The 21,500-nt window shown below is 43.5% G+C and overlaps 1 protein-coding gene across 1 annotated transcript in view; it reads left to right on the forward strand.

The window, feature by feature from the left end:
* The first annotated feature begins 746 nt into the window (after nt 1-746).
* The window catches only part of CDK15 (cyclin dependent kinase 15), a 39,337-nt gene continuing 18,583 nt past the window's right edge, over nt 747-21,500 (forward strand). Inside the window, exons 1-10 of the mRNA XM_074548269.1 lie at nt 747-857; nt 1,733-1,882; nt 2,020-2,117; nt 2,684-2,763; nt 5,973-6,067; nt 6,855-6,917; nt 8,898-9,021; nt 9,589-9,709; nt 14,662-14,755; nt 19,806-19,869. Of these exons, the coding sequence (XP_074404370.1) occupies nt 747-857; nt 1,733-1,882; nt 2,020-2,117; nt 2,684-2,763; nt 5,973-6,067; nt 6,855-6,917; nt 8,898-9,021; nt 9,589-9,709; nt 14,662-14,755; nt 19,806-19,869 (1,000 nt within the window). The remainder of the gene's footprint in view (nt 858-1,732; nt 1,883-2,019; nt 2,118-2,683; nt 2,764-5,972; nt 6,068-6,854; nt 6,918-8,897; nt 9,022-9,588; nt 9,710-14,661; nt 14,756-19,805; nt 19,870-21,500) is intronic.

Raw genomic sequence — 21,500 nt, forward strand, 5'->3', positions numbered from 1 at the left:
ATGTCTGCTCCCTCAGCCCTTGTCATTTTCCCTGTGTGGGTTGGGTGTTAATCCTAGGAAGCTGCACAGTGAGTCCTGCTCATGCAGGACTATAAGAAGGGGATTTTTGGCCATCCACATCCAGGGTAAATCCCCTGTGCATTCCCTGCTCCACAGTGGGCAGAATTATCACTGGTTATTCTGACATGTGGACGAGACCATCAGCTACAACTCATTGCACCCCTTGGACATGTAATCCAGCAGGGACAGACGGGTCCCCACACTGATGGAAATGCCAAAGCAAGAGCAGTCAATGTACAGCTCCTGCAGAAAGCACAGCTCAGCCACAGTGCTCAGAAAGCTCACCTGAGTGCCCAGAGGCTGAAGTGTGAAGCCTAGAACTGCTACAGGCAGGGAGGGAAGGCAAGGTCTTCTCCTGTGTGAAACCCAGCCCTTCATTATCCAACTCACTACACTGAGAGTTGCTTAACTGAAATAAGTGTGTACAAGCAGAAAGTTTGGATTTATTAATTCTCCATTGTCAGGTATGAAAAATGTTGCCTGTTTTTGAAGGGCATGTACCAAAGGAACTGAAATCAATGGAACTACTCCAGAGGTGCATTTCGACTTTCAGAAATCACAAGACCCTTTGAGGCAGAGACCTCATGCGAGTCATATGAGCTGTTATTTACAGACACAGAGGGATGAGGAGGAGCAAGGAGAAAAGAAGAGATACAGTTTAATTTAAACAGGACAACATGGGAGACATGCTGTGTGTAAGTGCTGTTAGACCAGGATGCAGCAGCTGCTGTTCAGAGAGAAGGAGCTCCCAACAAGTCCAAGGCCTCCAGCACATGGAAGCAGTGACTACAGCAGAGGTATTTAATGTCATATTGTGATACTTCTGCATTGAGATAGGGGAAGCCTGGGTGCTTCCACTTGTGGGAGTGCAAAGCTGTCACATTTGCTTCTAACCAGACAGCATCAAACTTTGCAGCTTCAGGCTTGTGAAGCTACTGAAAGAGGAATCTACCTTAGATGACAGTAAGTGTCTTTGATGAGATGAGCAGGGAGAGGAGATTGCACTCCAGCAAGTTCTATGCCAGTGAGAGACTGCAAAACAGGGAGGCAGCCAACAACCTACAGTTCTGGAGGAGGCAGCATGCCACAGATTGCAAATCCTGTGTTGACAAATTATAATCCATTCAACAGAGCTGCTTGGGAGGGCTTGAAGCCTGCTTGCCATTCACTGCTACCTTTTTCTATAGCTGAGTAGTTTACAACACTGATATGCTGTATGGGCCAAATTGACAGGCTGTGTAAATTATACAGTGGTGAGGAAGGAGGTGAGGGGTGAGGGATTAAGGGGGAGAAGAATACATAAATGTAAACTTCCTGAAATTTCACTCCTGCATTTGAGTTTTGGTCCCTGCCCTAACAGGTTATTTAGACATTAATAATTCAAGGATAGGGGAGAACAGCATGCCTTTAGCATGATGCTGGCAGAAGTAGCCTCTGCAGTTAAGGCAGCTTTATCTTTGTGTGTTCTGAGTGGGTGCTACCACTTACCAACACAGGAACACACAAACAGTTGCTCCCCTCACAGCCAGTACTGGAGATCTATGACTGGAAGAGAGAGAGATGAAAATGATGTGCATTGCTCAAAGCCACTGCAGTCAAGGAGAAAGAAAAGAAACTCATCAGTAGAATGCAGTTTGCCAGTGACACAGTTTGTCCCCTTTTCCTATGCCAGCTGTTAGATGTAACCAGAGCATCCCTTTCTCTACCTCCTCTGCAGCCCCTGCAGCTCCACAGCCTCCAGAACTGGAGGTACAGCACACAGGGACCTTGGAGTTACACTGATTCTTTCCAGGAGCAAGATGTTGTGGGGGGGTTCACATGGGTGAGGTGCAGCATCCGGAGAGCCAGAAAGGAGATATTTTATCCAATGGTTATTCCAGCCACTAATCAGTACTTAATTACTGAATGACCTGCTAGTAGACCCAGCAATCTAAAACACATACCAATTTCTTCATGAAGCAGAGACCAGGCATCCCATTTGGAGCTGCCACATCCTATATACATCTAGAGAAGCTATGTGAAGGATCCTGTGCGACTGTGTACAAGGGGATCAGCAGGTGAGCAATACTGCCTTCCCAGTGCTTGCTGAAAACACCTCCCATGGCAGATAAAGGCAAATCAAAAGTCCAGTTTTGCCTTTAACATGATATTTGCAAAGCCCCATCCCCATTTTTCAGGGAACTCCTCCACTGCAGCCGTGGAGGCATCACAAAAACTCTTTGATCCACAGCAGTGTGCCAGGAGATTGTCTGGCTGAACCAGGGGGGAAGCAAAAGTTTTCCTTGAAGTGAGCAATCTCTGCATAGTTGAAAAATGTGGCATGAGGTCATGCTGGCATCACACAGGGACAGGAAAGCTGTGAGAAGGTGGAGTGGGGCCACTGCTCAAAGCCATGCTCTAGCAATACTTGGATAGCAGCACAGTGCTTGTTTAGTCAGGTGGGCTGGTCTGAGCTCACTGCTAATGAACACAGGATGGAGGAGGTCTGGAATTACCTTTGAGTTTGGCCTGAGTGGGTCAGCAAGCCCCAGAAATTTTGCTTGGGTGTTTGCTTGGGAGACTGTTAGTGTTATCATGCCAAGCACTGAGAAGCTTCATGTGACTTTCTACTGTGACCTGACAGAATCAACAGCCAGGTGGTGGCACTGAAAGTGATCAAGCTGGAGGCAGAGGAGGGAGTGCCCTTTACAGCCATTCGGGAAGGTAAGTCATAGAGGAGCATCACTCTTGAAGAGCGTTTGTTTTAACCTGGAAAAGCTCCATGATGTCTCCCTCAGTCCTTTCTTGCTTATTCAATGTGCCAGCTGTCCTTCTCCCAAAATTCTCAGTGTCCTTATCCTCTCATGGAGGATGTCTTCATGCTGGGCTGGACAGGCATGGAATGGACAGAGAAGGAATCTCTGGTGTATGCACTTGTGAGAGATGCACCCATGCCTGTGATAAGAAAAGTGCCAGCTGCAGCCAGAGCATGTTCTTTCTAGCAGTGTCAGGGCCCCCTTGCCCCTTCTGCTTGCTGCCTCCTTCACAGCTGCTTTCTCTCTCCCTCTAGAAAGTACACAGCCTTTGCCACTGCTGCATTGGGCAGTTGCAGACTTGTTACTACAACCATGACACTTTCCTAGCCAATTCCTGGAGCATCACAGATCCCAGCCTGAAGAGAGATACTTTCAATAAAACTGATGTGTAATAACATCTGTTATTTCAGTCCAATGAGAAATTCTTCTTATCAGTCGACTTTGTAGAACACTGGGCAAATTCCTCAATTTCTTGGAGAAAGAAATGCTTTTGTCCAAATACTTGATTTTGGCTGAAAGTATTTACATTTCCCTACAGACTAAGTTCACAAGCCTGCCTGAAACACCAAGGTTTCTATTTTCATCTGCTGTACAATCCCAAGAAGACCATAATCTCTTTTCTTCCATGCACAGAAATATGCAACTGTTGTGCCAGTCTGTTTTATGGTATTAGTGAAAGATATCCATGTAGGACATCACACATAAAGGTTTTTTTTTAGTTCTTACTGCACTTGTGAAACTAGGGTTAATCTTGTGACAGGGATGGAGAGTCAGGGACCAGATGTGCCAGCTTTCACAGAGCAGTGCCAGCATAGAAGGACTCTCATAGCAGTCAACTCAGAATAATGAGAGAGGTTACTGAATCCACTCCAGGTTTATAACTGTAATTAAGACAAGAAAGTTTACAAAGTCCTTAGTCCAATTCTGTGTGAAAGCAGAGACACACCTAAATATGCCTATTTAAAAAATGGCTTGTGTTACATTTCCTCATTTGCTGTGGTGCTTTTGCTCTGCATTTACACTTATAGCCCACCAGTAAAATAAGCCTTAAAAGCTTTATCTGCATTGAACTAATGATGCACCAAAGATCAGCACCCCTTTAACATGCTCTACTGGACAGGCTGAGAGTCTTAACTTCATTCATTATGGGAGAAAACAAGGGTGATCCTATGAAGGGTCTGCTTTAAGTAGGTCTTTTGTGCACTGCTGAGCTTTGCAGCATCTGACACCTCAAATTTACAATGTAAGTCAGTAGCAAAAACAAAGCCCAAGATTTATTAAGGCGGCGCATTCTCTGCTACCCTGGAGGAATGTGCTCCCCTGACAAAGAAACGCTTCACCCCAGGAAGCCCCGCAGAGACAAAATGCGTTTAAAGCTCGGCCCTGGCAGTAGCACCTGACACCTCAGCAGGGGGTTGTAGAAGCAACAAAGTGAGGAGCAGTTCCCAGAAGGCTGATTGAGGCACAGGCGCTGAATTCTCCATTTTACTGTGGACCCTCTGTGCTGCCCCTCTGGAGCAATAATTCCGGTCATATGGAATTTTTGAGGTATCACAGAGTCAGGTTATCATGTTCTGTAGCAGATGGGCTCTAGCCAGAGTATTTTTACTAGATTCACAGCAAGTGTGAAGCATGTTTAAGGTCCATACTGCTATGCACTCGAGACGTACTGGTGGTAGCTAAATGGACTAGTATCAATGGCAGAGGCAGTTTAGCTGCAGCAACACCAAGGTCTGTGCAAGAACTACTTTGTAATCCAGTAGTTGTGCTGAATCAGGCATCCCTCGCTGCTCAGTAGTCTCAGGAGTGACACAGGCTTGGGCCACAGCTGTGTCACACAGTGTAACTCTGGCAGTAGGGCTTTTAGAACCAGGTGAGATTGTTACGGTCACAAAAGGCAAAGTGCTAATCCGGTATAAATTTGCTTTGCCTGCATGAAACTCTTCAAATATCTTTTTCAGATTGTGTGAAAAACAAAAAAGCAGCTTTTAATGTGACCAAAACTCTACCTCCCACAGCTGGCCCATGCTCTGTATTGTGTGCTTCAGCTAATTCAGCTGAAACAAGATTGTATGCCCGTGCCTTATTTGAACGAAATTTGTAGCACTGTGTGGTCTGACAGCAAACTAATTTGGTTTTAATCAGCAGCAAAAAGTGGGTCTGGAACAGCTCTGAGGCTATTCTGCTATGTCAGAAGCAGAACTAAGATCTCCAGTCAGGGACATCTGCTCTTTCGGGGCTTTGGGGCTTCTCTCTGTGTAGTTTGTGTTCTCTGTTTGTGAACAGCTGGGTCAGATTATTCAGTTGTGCCAGTGACCTACAGGCAAAGTAATCCCAGCTTCATCTCTTCCCCACATTCCTCCTCTGTACAGTGTTACTGCTATATTGTCTCATACCTAAGGTAGCAAATGATTAAGCTGTGCAGACTGAGAAGCTGTGTTTCTGCTGTGAAGCTCCTTTCATATGAGTTCTGCCTGGAGCCTGCTCTAACATAGCAAACCCAATGCACAGCCAAAAGGCTCAGAAAGCTGCAGCTCCTCCCTTAGCATAAGTCAGGGCTCTGTAGTCTATATGGGGCCAGAGACTGTGCTGCCCCCTGCATTGCCACACCCTGGATGTGACAAGGCTTGGCAAAGGCAGGTCAGGACCTAAGCACCAGGGACACACAGTTGCAATGATGCTTTTGATAGTTAGGCTGAAAGAAAAGTGTGCCTAAGTTTTATAAATACATACAAGTTACTATTCACTCAATAACTTCATTCTGCTGCATTCTGGCTCTCGGAGCTCCTAGGTCCTCCCTCTCAGCATTTACCTTGAAAAAATTACATCTCCTCAATTTATAAGCTGACACATGGGAACTGTGAACTGCTCTTTCTGACAGAGGCAGGATCCCACCTCTGAGAGATGGATGGGCTTCTGCCAAGCCTGGAGCACTGATGCTTGCTTCTCTGCAGAGCTGTTCCATCCTCCTTCAGGCTCAGTAGCTGCCACTTCTTACACAACTGCCAAGTCTGGACTATTACTCCCCAGTTTTTTATTTTGGCTGCCTTGTTTTGTGCACGATCTCCTTCCATTTCCAGCAGCAGTAAAGTTAATCTTCCTTTTGTGTTTTCCCAGCTTCTCTTCTCAAGTGTTTGAAACATGCCAACATTGTACTGCTTCATGACATTATCCAGACCAAGGAGACACTAACATTTGTCTTTGAGTACATGGTGAGTTCATGTTTTTCTAGCTTCCTGTGGAGCTAGTACTGGGAAGTATTGGGAAGTGGGTGCAGAATGAATTTACTGCTCTATGAGACATCTACATAGAAACAAGTTGTAATTCTGTAGTGCAATGATTGATTTTCCTTCTTGATCTCCTGCTTTCCAGCCACATAGCCTTACTCTTTTCTTTCTGCATATGCGACAGCTGTATGCAAAAATAATTCCATGTCTTGTGTCCACTGGGGTGACAGACATTATTTACCTCCATTTCTGCCTTGCCAACACAATAAAAGTACTGTTTTTCTGCCACAGCAAGGATAGGAAATAATGATATGAGCTCACATCCCAGCTGGGGTCAGATTTGGCACTGACCCCAGTGGCTTACCATGACCAAGCTCTGAGTTGCTCTCATGGGGAGACCAGGATACCGATAAAATTCTCCACTTAAATCTTGCTACTTCTCATGCTTTTGCAGATAGTCTACCAAATGATAAAGAAAATACAGAGGCTATGTCTTCTTATTGCAGCTTTGTGATTAGTTCTGGCACAAGTATGAATTCTGTTAAGCAGCAGCTTCAGGTCACAAGTGCTGGGTGAGATAACAGGTCAGCCAGGTCCCTGGTGTGGCCCAGAACTTAAGCACATGCTTGTGGGCTGCATCAGACCAGATGTTCACCCAGGTGAAATAGGCAGCTTTGTAGCAGTTGCATATTTTTCCATTTACAGAAGAGGCATTGTTGGTAGAGGCATTTTACAGCAGAAGCATTGCCTCAAGTTCTTTTCTTTTGTTTAGCACACAGATCTAGCACAGTACATGAGCCAGCATCCTGGAGGACTCCATTTGAGCAATGTTATGGTGAGTTCCTTAGAAGACTTGTATCCCTTAAGGCATGAGGAAGAGTTATTTTCCACTATGTATGGTCACTGTAAATTACTTACTAATATTTGTTACATATATGACAAAAACTTGGGAGAAAATCTACCTTTGATGATATAACAAGCTCCCTCTCAGTCTCCAAGCCTTTTTTCAGTTAGCTCCTCTTCCTATTTTCTGAGCCTACAAGCAGGCATTCAGCTTTTGAGAACAATGACATCTTGTGGCAAGGAAACCTATCTCTACACAAATTTTTGTCCTTTTATTGTTACAATGCATTATCTCTCTAATTAAAACTCTCACATCTCACTCTCTTCTCATTTGGAACTATCTTCATATTTGCAGTCATTTAAGTCCCTTTTTTTTTCTCCCATACCTTTTGTGATTGACTGGATCTGAACACAGCCAAACATGTACCCTTACTTTATAGATTGATGTTATAATAGTCTCCTGCTCTCCTCTGTATGCATCTTCACATTTAATTAACTTTCAGGACTGCTGCTGCACACTGGCTTAAGGTTTCAGCGCAGATGTCCTCAGTGAATGCCTGGGCCCTTTTCCTGAGCAGCTTCAGTTATATATCTTACAGCTGTCAACAATAACTTTGTATCTTATCAAACTGCCTATTCATCTGGCTTTGTCAGATCTCTCTGAAGTTCCTCACTGTCACTTGTTATCACAACTAATCTAAATACTTCTGTCATCTTCAAATGTTGCCACATTGTTCACATCTTTTTCCAGATAGTTGTTAAGCAACACCAATTCTGATGAAGTTTTTTGGGGCCTCAGATTTTAAACATCCTTAAAGCTCAGCTACATCTGAGATGCAGTGTAGCAGTTTTGGCACAGATCTCAAGGGTGCTGCTACCAGACATGCTCGTAAAGCATGAGGAGCACATGGCTGTAATATGCACTCCCTGGCATTTCTGTGAATAAACACTAGCCAGCTGCTCTGCTTTCCTGTCCGGAATACTCACTGTCAGCAGGAACTGAACTGCAAATTATTTACTGCTCCTTCAGGAGGGTCATCTAGCTTGCTTCATTTTTGCTGGCAAATGCAGTTTGTTTTCTCTGAGTGATTCCTATGGAATATAAGTATGCAGTATGTTACACGGACAATTGTCTGATACAAAAATGACCTATGGGTGTCACTGTTTTTCCTCCTCTTCAGGTTAAACCTCTGGCGAAAAATATCTTTTCTCTGATGAAGTCGTATTACTTTTGCTGTGTTCTGTTTCTATCCATTGTCAAACTTCATACCTTGTTTCAGCCCAACTTATTTTACCCCAGGCTTATTTAGACTACCATGATGGTGGGAGTTAGATATTTATTTATCGGCTTCCTTTCTTGCTTGGTTTCCTTCTTCCTTGCTTGCTTTGTTCATCATATCTGATTTGCTGTATTTTTAAATCAGGCCCTCATGTTATCTCCCAGCTTGAAGGCAACAGTTCCCATTGCCAGGTCAGTCATTTCCCTGCTCCACTGGTGGCATGTGCAGTGGCCATGGAACCCAGTCAGCTGGTGCCATCTGGCTCAAGGGGGCAAACCTTCAGCTCCTTAGGCTTTCATTTTGTGTCTTTGTGTCTTTGTCTTGAGCACTGCAACCAGCACAGCTGCTGTTCTGAAAGCTGGGGTCTGTGTTTTGGCAAGCTGACTTTGCTCCTGCAATCAACAGCCCATTTCAAAAGAAAAGTTAAATTTCCAAAATGTTCATTTATGGACCACAGTTAAACTGCCCTCCTGGCCAAATATTCCACCCTAAAAACCTCAGAAAGCTGTAGGGCAGTCATAACCCACCACAGTTTTCTCCTCCTCAGCCAGCTCTACTCATTTTTGGGATTTTTACTGGTTTCTTACTTGCTTTGTCTCTGCTTTGTTCCAGGGTTCTCCTGAAGTTCAGAGTTAATGTATCAATGCAAAGTCACACAAAATCATTTCAGTTTTTTTGTTGGCTTTTTCCAGCTCTTCATGTTCCAGCTTTTGCGTGGCCTGGCTTACATCCACCAACAACACATTCTTCACCGAGATCTGAAGCCCCAGAACTTGCTCATCAGTTGCCTCGGTGAGCTCAAATTAGCCGACTTTGGTGAGTCACAGTTTGGATACAGCTGTGTATCTGCTCAGGCCAAAGTTGTAGCATGCATATAGATCTGTATCCACAGCCAATTAAGGCAGAGAAGAATAACCTTTTCTTGAACTTCAGGAAACTATTTCTGTGGACAGTACAGCTTTTCTTGTATTTATACTGATAGGTGCAGGGATTAAACTCATTTAAGTCAGAGCAATTACTGCCATGTAAAACTCGTTCAAGAGAACAAAGAATCAGCCCCTCTCTGTTCAGAAAAGAATGTAAGGTGTAGAGTCCACAGCAATGTGTGACCCAAAAAGCTTTCTTGGCATTGGTTTGGGATAGCTGCTTCAGTCTCAAATGATAAAGCCCTGCAAAACACAGCCTATTACTTGATTTGATCTGCCCCAGAGGTATATTCAAGAAACACTTTCTTTGTCAATTGCTTTGTAAGCTGCATTGAGATTACTTGTGTTTGAAGAGAAAATAATGTCGTGTTTCCAATTATTATCATCTATGCACTGTACAGGTAGAAGGACTGTCCTAATACAGCATTTTTTATTGGTTTGTTGGGTTTTTTTGCAGGCCTTGCTCGTGCCCAGTCCATCCCCAGACAGACATACTCCTCTGAAGTTGTGACACTCTGGTACCGTCCTCCTGATGTGCTGCTTGGAGCTACAGCTTATTCTTCTGATATAGATATCTGGTACTGACCAATATCAAAGCTCTGGGGCTCCCTGGGAAAAATATTTTTATCTGAATTAAATTAAATCAGCCAAAGTTACACTAGTTATGGTTGTAAGCAGAGGAATTAACACCTCTGAGCAGTAAATTTGTGAGCAGTGTGGAGTTCTGTAGAAGCTTCATAGAGAGTTCATAGAAGTTTTTGGGAATTATCTACTTTTTTTTGGGAATTACTACATCTCAGCTGTGGATTGATACAAACCTCATCTGATAATATTTATGAGAGATATGCATCTTGTCTGGTAACATGTATGGAGCATTTTTGTGTCTTGCAACAGAACACTATTGCTCAATACAAGTGTATCTATGTAGTCAGCTGAGCCAGTAGTAACTCTCTGCAGAAATGGCTTTGTGTGAAAACAATGGACCCACAACTGCACCATCAATTACTTAGGCCTTGGTAACAGAATGTGCCATTAAAGGGTTTCTCAATGAGTCTGGAGATAGAAAGGTGTCTGAGATTTTAATTATTTCTGTGATATTGTGTCCTCCTTCTCAAAGACCATGTCTCAGATGCAGTCTGTACTTCACTCAGGAGAAGGGCTGTGTCTGTTAAAGCCTTGTTTCCTTATGAGCTCTGCCCAAAAATTTTGATGTGTTTGGGAATCAAAAGGAAACAAGCTGCACATTCATAGATGGGAGAGGAGTCTCTGAGAGTGGGCAGAAAACGGCAGAGGATGAAAGCTTAGCAGGCTCCCAGTGGTCTTCTGGGCTGGCTTGGATGTGTAGCTGGGCTAACTGTAAGGTTCATCAACCTTCTGGCTTACTTCTGCCCCACCTGAGCCCACTTCCAACAACAGTCCTGACATGCTCATGGGCAGTGTGCAGCTCGTGAAGTTGCAGGAGACCTTCCTTATTCTGGCAATTTTACATCTCTAGATGGTATTGCTGCTTCACCCTTTCTTCAGACCAGTTAATCTTCTGCTTGTACCTGTCCCACCAGTCCTCTTAACTATTGCAGAGTCAAGGGCTGGGAAGGGGTAGGAGTGCAGCAGGCTGAAGAATGTGCAAGATGGCTGGCTAAGTTTGCAAACAGCAAAGCTCCAGGTCTTCACAGGCTATATTTCCCTCCAGAGGTCTGCAGCTTATCAGACACTCCAGTGACCTAAGTCTGGAGGGTAGGTCAGGCAAACGGAAGTTTTTAGATTGTTTACTTCCCTAGGACTGCTGCTAATTTAATTATTTAAAGGCTTCTCTAAGGAGGAAAACCTTGCTAAATTCTAATGGCTTCCAGCTGCTAAGCCAGTCTAAATAGTCCTGTCTACTACCCCCACTACCTGTCATTTTTCCCTCCAGACAGTCTCTCAGAAATGTCTGCTGAGTTTGAAGAACATGCCTGCCTAGCAGATTAGAGGGTTTGTATCAGGCATAGCCTGTTGGTTTTTTTCCCTGAAAGCTGACCCCTGTCCAAAGGCAGCTATGCACAGAAAACATGTCTTTCTGCCTATGCAAAACCAACATCCTCACTGCATAACTGTGCTCTGGTGTAATGAATAGCAATGTAGGAGTGGGGTACAAAGATCCCAGCCCTAGCAGCACAGTGCTCTTGTCCCACTGAACTACATCCACACTATGGGCACCTTTGTTATAACGCCTCCTTATAATAACAACATTCCAAGTGTTTGCCCTAAAGAAAGATGTCATGCTGAGAGAATAGAGAGTACTTCAGTGAGCTCTATTCAGTAACTTCCTCTAACAAGAGTCATTTATTATCTTGATGTACACTGCATTTAAGTTCAATTTTTGTCTATTAGGAAATAATGTGAATTCACACAGATGTTACTTGTCTATTGGGAAGAAAGGAAAAAAACCCCTATGTCCTTTGGGTGCTGCAATTTACATGAAGGCAGGTCAGAATGCCCCTTGGTAATGGCGTGAGACAGTGGGTGTCAAAGCCTTGGTTTAAAGAAACCAATTATAACAAAATAAAACATTATTGCAATTCATGCATAGTGAGCTTGAGCAGCAATACTGTCAGTGGGAGGCACGTGGGAAGTGAATGAGGCCTTGAATAGATGAAGAAAGAGATATAGAAGGAGACTTGGTCGCTCTTGGACTAACTAGAAAAGCTGCTTTAATCTCTCTGTATCTCTTTTCTCTTTCTTTCTCCCTCACTATCTCTTCAGGACTTCAGAAGATTCAATTAAGGGATTTCAGGGAGATTACACTGCTTATCAGAATGACTTTTTTTTCTTTTTTTGAAAAACACCAAGTGCTTTATATACAGCCACATTAATGGCTGCAAACATCATGAGTGCCTTAAAATGTCTTTTCAGTCAGTCTTTCCTTGTATAATCTTCCATTAAAAAAAAAAGAGAGAAAAAAATATCACAGTGTTCTTCCCTTGTAGATTCATGTAGAATAGGAGTTCACATGCAGTCATTTAACAAGGACCTGCCAGGCTCACTACAGCCTTCTCCTCAGCCTGGTTCACAGTGCCCCACTATGGCAAACTGGGAGATATTGGCTAAGGGCTCCACTGTACAGAGCAGGCTTGGTGGTGAACAAGAGGAAGGATATATTTCTGGTTAAATATAAAATAGTGCCAACAAAAACTCTAAAACATGGAGAGGGAACTGTGGGATGCAGTAGAGATATCTTAAATCTTAATCCTGATGAGAATCTTTCCACTGTGTGATGCAGCACTGCAGACGGAGGGCAAAGTACAGTGTTCAGACCTTCCCCAGGCACTGCAGATGGATACAACTGTACTGTCTAAATCAGCTCTGCTTGTGCTCCCTGAATATCCCTGTAACTTTTCCTACTACTTTATCTGTCACTGTTTTGATTTGTGTACATATTTGGCACTTGCTAAAATATCATGTCTAGGCCTCTTCCCAAAAGACCCCTCCCTCTGCCCTATTGCTTCCCAAGGCAATTTTGTAGGACTGAGATCCTCTGAGAAACTTATAGACTGGAAGGGGTAAGAAGACTTGAGAAATTAATATTAGAGGGGAAAGAAGGAAAAGGGGAAAAGCAAAACAACCACAGGTCAAAGAAACATTTAGAAACATTTAAAAGTAAATGCTTTTGAATCATCCTCTTTATCAGAAGGATCCTCATAATGCTGTCAGAGCAGTAACTGTCACTCTCAGAGGGAAAGCTGAGGCCTCTACTGCAAGGCTAATATGAGTACCATTAGTTTCCAAAGTTCCTGCTCTTGCCAGTCTAATGGTCCTTTCTAGCTAGGATATCAGAATGCAAACTGTGGTAGAACAACATCATCACTTGTTCCAAAAACACAGACAGTTGTTTCTCTTCCCCCTGCAAATCAAGAGTACCCAAATGGCTTTGACCATGCACAGTTGAACTTGTGCAATGCAAGCAGCCAATTACAGCAGCCCCTGGGGTTGCAAAATAGGGTGAGCCACTTGGGTACATCCATCAGCTGTGAAAACAATCTTGGTATGCCACTGGGCTCAGTAGAATCTATCTGTGGGCTCCAAAGTGATGTCTAATCATGTGGCAGTGCTATGAAACACCAGGAAAACTCTCTGTTGCAAAAGCTGTGGATTTAAGTTTCATGATGCCTGGACTCTGTAAGAGGATATTAGACAAGCAAAGAAGCTCATCTCACAAGACTTGCCAAGGTTAGAGCACGGGAAGCTAAGGGAAAACGCAGCAGAGATGTTTATGAAAACAGTGTTAGATATGGATCTGCAAACAGGCTTGGCACCAGCTGGTGTGCAAGGACAACCAAAATAAATACCACAGATGAGCTCCGTGCCAGGGTTTCAACTGACCACAGCCAGGTGGGAAAAGCAACTACAGTACTGCAGAAACAAGGTGCAAAGGGTAACACAGGAGTGCAGATGACCAGAACAGATTGCCAGTTATTGCCTAAGCAAGTGAAAATAATACTTTCAGAGCTTGTAAGACAAAGCTGGGTTTTCAAGAGTTGAGCCTAAAGGACTCAAATATGATATAACCAAAGAAGAATGAGACTGAAACCTGAAGAGTTGCAATGGGGCTTAGTGAAAAGACAGAAAACGGAGAAAAAAATTGAAGGAAATTATTAAAAAGTAAATTAGTGCAGTTTTACACCATATAGTAGGAGATGAGAATAGTTGCAAATAGGCAATTCTACCTTGATCACAACTATTTCATCTTTAATGCCATGAGGACTAATCCACCTTAGTAAAATGAAGCAATTTGGCAAGTGTTGGGGTTTTTTAAGCTGTCTGGTTTGTTTTGGAGCAAGTGTAGAGCAGGGGATGACATAAAAATAAGAATATTTTAACTTGCTGTTATGACCAGGTTTTTTATGCTATGAAATTTTGCCTTCAGCTTTCCAGAAAAGAGCTAATTGCTTCTGAAGGAAAATGGCTATAGTAGTTAGTGCCTCTGAGTTCTTTCTGCATCTAATATATCCTTCAACCCATGAAGTGTGTACTACCTCCCTGTTTATCTTTCCTACTGCTAGTATTCCAATTTTGTACCCTTTTCTCATGGAAAGTCCATGAACAGGCTTCTGCCATGATCCTTTTATCACATAGTTTGTAACAGGATTAATGGACAGAGACCTGAAAGCATTTTTTTGGTACTGGAAAAAAAAGATAGTGCTTAGTGGGCTTCTTTTCCAAGGATATCACCTGTCTTGTTTGGATGCTGAAAAGTGAATTTATTTTTTTTTTAGTGAATGGTGCTGATGAGAAAAAGGAAATGGAAACAGACATGTATGGAACCTTGACCCCTTTGGGTTTTGAAATCCTGGAGGCATGTGAATGTAACTTATCTTTGGTCTGCTCCCTTCCTGTTTCTCTTGTGCACTTGTATCAAGATTTCTGCATTTACAAATCAGAATTCCTAAATTTCCATTCCAACCATTATTTCTGCCTCTCTCCCCGCCCATCCTAACAATCATAATATATATATCATTTATGTGAATGAATTAATACCTTGGGTTTCTTGCAGGAGCGCAGGCTGTATATTTGTGGAAATGATCCAGGGTCAGCCAATATTTGCCGCAACTTCTGGTACTCATGAACAACTGGAGAAGATCTGGGCGGTGAGTAAAATGCACTCTGAAATGGAAGAGAAAAAGAATCCATTGCTCCAGCCTAGTTAATTTTGAAGCCCTAAGCATAGGTCCTGTGAATAGCAGAAATAATTTGGTCTCATCTGCCAAATTCATAGCAGACTTTGTAACCCATTTTATATTTGGCAACTTTCTTACAGACACAGGAGTAAATCAAATTATTTCCTTTTGATGTTTGTCATCTCATCAAAAATTTAAAGCCAATTAAAGTGACATCAAATTGAAAAAGGCATAAAAGGTGTGCAGGTACTGCAAATTCTGTTGCTTCTTTTTAAATCCTTTACTTACTGTAGGATACAGCACACCACATTCTCACAAAGGAGCTCTAATGCTGCTCCAGAATTACCTTGAACAGGGCAGGACCCTGAGGTTTGTCAGAGATCCTTCTTCACTTTAACTTGGATAGTTATGCTATCCAAGTTATCCAGTTTATGGTGTGGTTTTAGAGACTGATTTGCCATAATGGAAAGTGTGAAATGACTTTATAAAGATAGTAGTGAGTGAGAGCAACATATTTGGGACCTTCCTAAGTTGTTTTCCCTGCTGGGGAAGCAGCAGCAGAGAGGCACATTCCAAGGGCAGGTGGCAGAGCTGAGGCACTCGGCAGCACTGACAGGTTCTGCGCGCTCCTGGCCGCTCGTGCTGACTCAACAGCAAGGTCACCCAAGCATTCACCTTAGGTCTTGCTGTAGGTATCACCTGGACAAGAGGAGTCTGAGGGGAGACTTCACTGCAGTCACAACTTCCTGTGAGGGGAAGAGGAGGGGCAGGCACTGATCTCTGCTCCATAGTGACCAGTGACAGGACCAGAGAGAATGGCCTGGAGTTATGTCAGAGGAGGTTTAGGTTGGATATTACAAAAAGGTTCTTCACCCAGAGGGTGGCTGGGCACTGGAATGGGCTCCCCAGGGAAGTGGTAACAGCCAAGACTGCCAGAGCTCAAGAAGCTTTTGGGAAACATTGCCAGGCACACGATGGAATTCTTGAGGTGTCCTCTGCAGGGCCAGGAATTGGAAACAATGATTCTTTTGGGTCCCTTCCATCTCAGCAGATTCTGTGATTCTGTGTCTGCCCTTTCACATTTTCTCCCAAGGATTTACTCTTATGCATAGAGTGTTTCTGAAACATGGGTTTTCAAAGGAGAAAGTACAGAAAAAAATAAAATTCATTTAAATAATGAGAAATTACTTCACAGCCATTAGACTGCATAAGTCAGATTTTTAGACTTGAGTTCAGTCCATTTAAATAAATGCTGAATTTCTCTTTCACAGGGGTGGGGGGAAGAATTATTGGGTGGGGGGAAATCCATACTTAGCCAATTAACAAGGTTCAAAGCCAGGGTAGGGTCCAGTTTCTCAGAGTGTGAATGAAGGCTATCCTTACACTTATGTCTCTGAAATCTCTGGATACATTTCCTGTGGTTTGCATTAGAGGGTTATAGCATTATCGTAATTTCTCTGGTATTATAACTAATACCATGATTAACAGGATTTGTGCCACAGAACGCAAAAAACCCCTTATTTAAAAATCATGAGGAAGTTTAAAGAGTTATGAAATAATTAGCGGTTTTCACAGGAGGTTTTATGATATTATACAGCCTGGAATGAGGCTCTGTGTTAGACCAAGATTTCAAAGCTCCTTAGAGACTCTCGATGTCTAGCATGAGATATTTTGCTGAGTGTGAGGTTCAGAATGGAGATTCCTACTGTTTTCTCATAGTCAGTTCCTTTCATGTACTACTAGTAGAGGCAGCCTGCACTGGTAGAGAGACCATCTGCATTTGTGTGCATGAGTCGCTATGGCCCAGTGTGCTCATCTCCGTGTGAGACTGTTGGTTCACACACCATATAGATACATGGTTGGAAAATCCCCATTCCGTGAAATGTGTTTGTCCTGTTGAATCATCAGGACTGACTGGCTGTCATTTTACCAAAAATTGTTCTAAAGGCAAGTGCCACCTAAAGCAGTCTCCATCTCCCATCTCTATCCCTGGCTGTTCATTGCTGGTCTGTGTCAGCTCTCACTTGTGGGGCTACATAAACTGGGGACCCTGCAACTTTGTTTTCTCCCTGGCTTACTCTAAATGAGAGCAGCTTCTTTGCCCTCTCATCCTCTGGCTGCACAAACAGTAGCCCTAATGAGCACTGGTGCTCATGAAGGCATGGCCCAGGGGCAGGGCCAAACATGAAGGGAAGGCTGGCAGTGTTGGTTATGGAAGTGTGGCATGAGTGAATGAGAACTTCAGCATCTCCAGTTTGCTCATGGCATGGAGAGCAAGCAAACCTGACCAACTCAAGATCCATGATTCAAATTTTAAGAGGCGGGCATAGGATTTGCATGCAAAAGCTCCATCTTATTGATTAACATCATGCTGGGAAGGACTTCATGTGGGCTGGATTAGGCTACAGCATGCCACCAGGGTGCTTCTGCTGCTGAGCCAAACTTTGTGCCAAATGAATGACTACAAGGCTCCTCAACACAAAACATACAATAAGACTTCCCAACAAAATTAAACAAAATCAGCGAGGTTGATTCCTTCATCTAAGTCATCACAAGAGAAGCAAGCAGTTAGAGGGCAGAGAGAAAGAACAATGATTTACGCCGTCTAAAAGCACTTGCTGAAATACAAGCACTGTAAAAATGTTTCTGGCTGAAACTGTTTCTTCCCCAGTGGTCTGAACTGACCTGCACCAAGACCTTTCACTATAGAGTGTAGAGAAGTTGCTTTGTTTTTTCTGATGACATGGACAAGAGAGTTAACATCTAGATTTAGGGTAGATACACAGCAGGTAAAACAATTGTCAGAGTATAATTAATTTCAAATAAATAATTGTAACACATTGTCTGATTTGGTAAGGAATCTCACTAAAGGTCCAGGGTGGGAGAAAAGAGAAGAGAAGAGAAGAGAAGAGAAGAGAAGAGAAGAGAAGAGAAGAGAAGAGAAGAGAAGAGAAGAGAAGAGAAGAGAAGAGAAGAGAAGAGAAGAGAAGAGAAGAGAAGAGAAGAGAAGAGAAGAGAAGAGAAGAGAAGAGAAGAGATGAGAAAAGTTAAATCACTTGCCCCATTTGTTTTCCATTGGAAAACAAAAAGAGATGCAAGTTTACATGTTGGAAAAGTATATTTTTTAATGAAAAGGCTCAGAAAATGCAAATATACATTCATATGGCATTCAGTGATTGGTGCTCTGAACACTTTCACTCCCCAATGCAGTAAAATGTAACATTTGCTGTAATCCTTATGTAGAAAAGTATAAGCACATGCAAATAATTATTTGTTTAAATTCTTCACCAAAAGAAGCAGAATGCTGAGCTGACCCTGTCAAGTATGATTTTACTATGCACTGAACTTGCCCAGTTTCCTCTGATGCCTGGAGAACTGATGTTTGACAGCTCAGGAGAAATCTTGAAGAATGAGGGCCCACTGAGCAGGGCTTCCTGGAAAGCTAAGAGGGTAGCAAAAAGAAAGCAAATTCTGGATTCAAGTTCAAATTCCAACTCTCTCTTTCCTGTGCATACAGAGTTTGCTTTGGGCAGACTTGTCCTAGTCACATGATACACACACCAGTCAAGAAGGCATCCTCACCCAGGGCTGTCAAATTACCCATGGTGCAAGCCAGCTTCCGACATCCCCAGCTGGCTGAACACTGCACGACACCTTCTCTTTGGGGAGCTTTCAAGCTTCCAAGGTGATTTCACAGGTGAGCAGAGACAAGGATCCTCCCCCTTAGTGTTTGCTGTGGCAGACTGAGCCCATGAACAGTCTGGAACCATGGGCCACAGCAGCTGGACGCCATGCTAACGTGTGCCAGTGATGAGATGCACACCCTGCTTGTGGCTGTCTTCTCCAGGCAGCTGCGATTGTCACAGCTGTTTCCCAGCTGTGAGTGAGAAAAGTAATCAACTACCTGATGCTTTACAACTGCCACAAGCTGGCTTTATAGTTCTTCCTTCTTTAATGTGTTTTTTCATTGAGGCCTGTTTTCTTGCAATCTTAATACAAATTTTGGGGAGGCCAAGTTCCCCATGTCATATATCTCAGCTCACACTTTCAGAAACAGGAATTGTCTATCATATGCAAAGGGTAACTAATGTGAGACAAATCTAGTGTTGGAGAAGAGAAAGTGAATAAAAACCCTGAAACTTTTCATGTTAAAAATTCACTACTTTTTAAGGAAACTTGATAGTTCTGGGTATTGTCTGGATGAAAGCTTTGAATGCTTGGAGCTAGCAGTACTGATTTATACTACCAATGCACATGCTGTGAACTCTTCTTAAATATGTGGCTTTACTGCTTTAGCACACATCATCCATATCAATAGGCACAGGGCACTTTGCATGCATTAAGTAATAATAATAACAACACTAAACATCTGCAACTGCAGAAATCTGGATACGTCACACATTTCAGCAACTAAAATGAAGCTGGAGGAGACTGCTCAGTGAGCAGCTAGTGCTGAAGCCCATAATCCTCAATAAAGGCCAAAGACATTGCTGAAGCTCTGTATCCTTCAGAGTGAGGCTCTGCACTGTTTTCTAGCTCCAGCTACTAGAACTGTCTGCCAGCTTTACCTTTTTCCTCAGAAGGGTTTCTCTCAGAGCTCACAGCCTGTGCTGCTGCTGAACATACCAGCTGCTGCCAGTGCAAGCAGGCACAGTAAGTCCCCAGTGCAGCTCTGGTGTGGGAGGACACCTTCAGCATTGAAAAGGGCTCAGCTGTGTGACCCCTGGGCTGGCAAACACAGGCAGCAGTGGCACCTGGCAGTGAAGCTGCATATGCCTTCACTGATGTTCCCAGCAGCAACAGCACTCAATCTCAGCAGGAGCCTTTCTGCTACATAATCAAGTGCTAAAATGTCAGTGTCCTTTATGCAAAGTGGTAGATCCAGCACCAGCCAGGGCAGTGTGATTCTGCTTTGCAGGAAAGGCCACCACTCTCCACTGAGAGTGATTCCTCCAACTCCACACAAAGGCAAAAATGGGCAGAAAGAGGTCATTGTTCTTCTCACTCTCTTCTTTTGCAGGTATTGGGGGTCCCAACTGAAGATACCTGGCCAGGACTTTCCAAGCTCCCCAACTATAACCCAGGTAGGATTTAAGTCATGAGAAGACCAGTTTTTTCTCTGAGCCACTAGCCACTCCATTGTTGGGTCAGTAATTCTTATTATGAAAAATTCTGTGCTTCAATGTTACTAAATCCCATGAGCTACTTAATGACAGTGGTGTAGGAACTACAACAGGACTGGGATTGGATTGGTTTACAAACAGAGGTATGTGTGTGCCAAAGTTGCCTCACTGAGTGTTGGTGTATGTAAGTCTAATAGAAGATTTCATTGCTCAAAGTGTCACAGTGTACTTAGTCTCCACTCCTCAGTGGAGTGGAGCAAAGGACCAATGTGTCCTGGTTTAGACTGGAAAATCTGACAGGCATCTGGAGATGCAGTTTATCTGAACTTTCCTTATTTTTATGGAGATTGGTTTGGGGACCTTTAAACCTCAGCTTTAAAGGTCACTGTCCCTGATTTTGATGTCGGCAAGGTGAGAAATCTGTGTGATTTACAAAGCTGGATTCTTTTATTTCCACATGAGCTGGTAGAGAAGTCTGTGTCCTGAACTTCAAAGGGCCAGTTGTCTCTTATTTTGATGTGGGCAGGTTGAGAAGTATGCTTTGAAAAGCTAGCTCAGTCACTCTCCCTCTCGCTCTCTCTCTCCCTTTCTCTCTTTCTCTTTTTGTTTAATGTTTTCTCCTGGGAAAATATATTCAAGTGTCAGTGAGGGGGAAATGATGAGCACTGATTCTCAGCCTCTCAGCAGGATCATTCTGTAAGAGAAATATTAAAGTGAAATATTAAAAACCCTAGAATGTGAAATTCAACCATCCACAATCTAGCCATTCTCTCTCACTTATACCATAGGAGAGTGGTGGGGGGAGCCTGTCTATCTGGACAGGGAAAAAAAGAACAGGGGGGAGAGGAGGAGGGAGAAGACGTGCTTTGAGCAAGAGGTTTACAGGTTTAGTAGAGCATAGTAACATCTTTTCAAAGAAGTGGGTGTTGCTCTGTGACCCAGTCCAAGATGCCCCTCCTTTGATTCTGATGCATGAACACTAAACAGCCCCCATTTTCACATGGTAGCTGAGATTGGCTGAACAATAACCTGGTCTCACAGTCGAAAGGACTGGAATCTTTCACACAATTAGCTGAGACACATTAATCAAACCAGCGTGAAATGGGAATGTGTCGCTGTCCACAGCAAGTTTAATTTGGATAGCAAGCAAGCACAGAGCAGACAGCTGGAGGAAGCATTTTCTTATCTAAGTTGTGGAAGGCCTGGCTGGATAGTCTACAAGTTGAGAAGAGTAGTCTGGGAGATACAGAAATGCTCATGTGTGGGAGGAACTAATCACAAGGAAGTTTTTTATGCCAGTCATCTGCTAATACAAAGCCTCAAAGTTGCAAACTCTGAGTGATGATGGTTAGGTATCCTGGTGCTGGGTAGAGGCACAACCTAGAAATGCAAGCATTAAGGCTATGTTAGCAAAGAAACTTGCACAGACAACAGAGAATGTGAGGGCCTAGAACCGCTCTGAGTAGTGATTCCCTCAGCTCTGTTTCATCTGAGTAGCAGTGCTGTCCTCTGCTGCTCTGGAGGGCGCCAGCGGCAGGGCTGGGAAGGAGAGGACAGGCACCTGGACAGCAGGGCAACAACCCCAGTGAAGC

The sequence above is a fragment of the Zonotrichia albicollis genome, chromosome 10 (genome assembly GCF_047830755.1).
Source record: "Zonotrichia albicollis isolate bZonAlb1 chromosome 10, bZonAlb1.hap1, whole genome shotgun sequence".
NCBI lineage: Eukaryota > Metazoa > Chordata > Aves > Passeriformes > Passerellidae > Zonotrichia > Zonotrichia albicollis.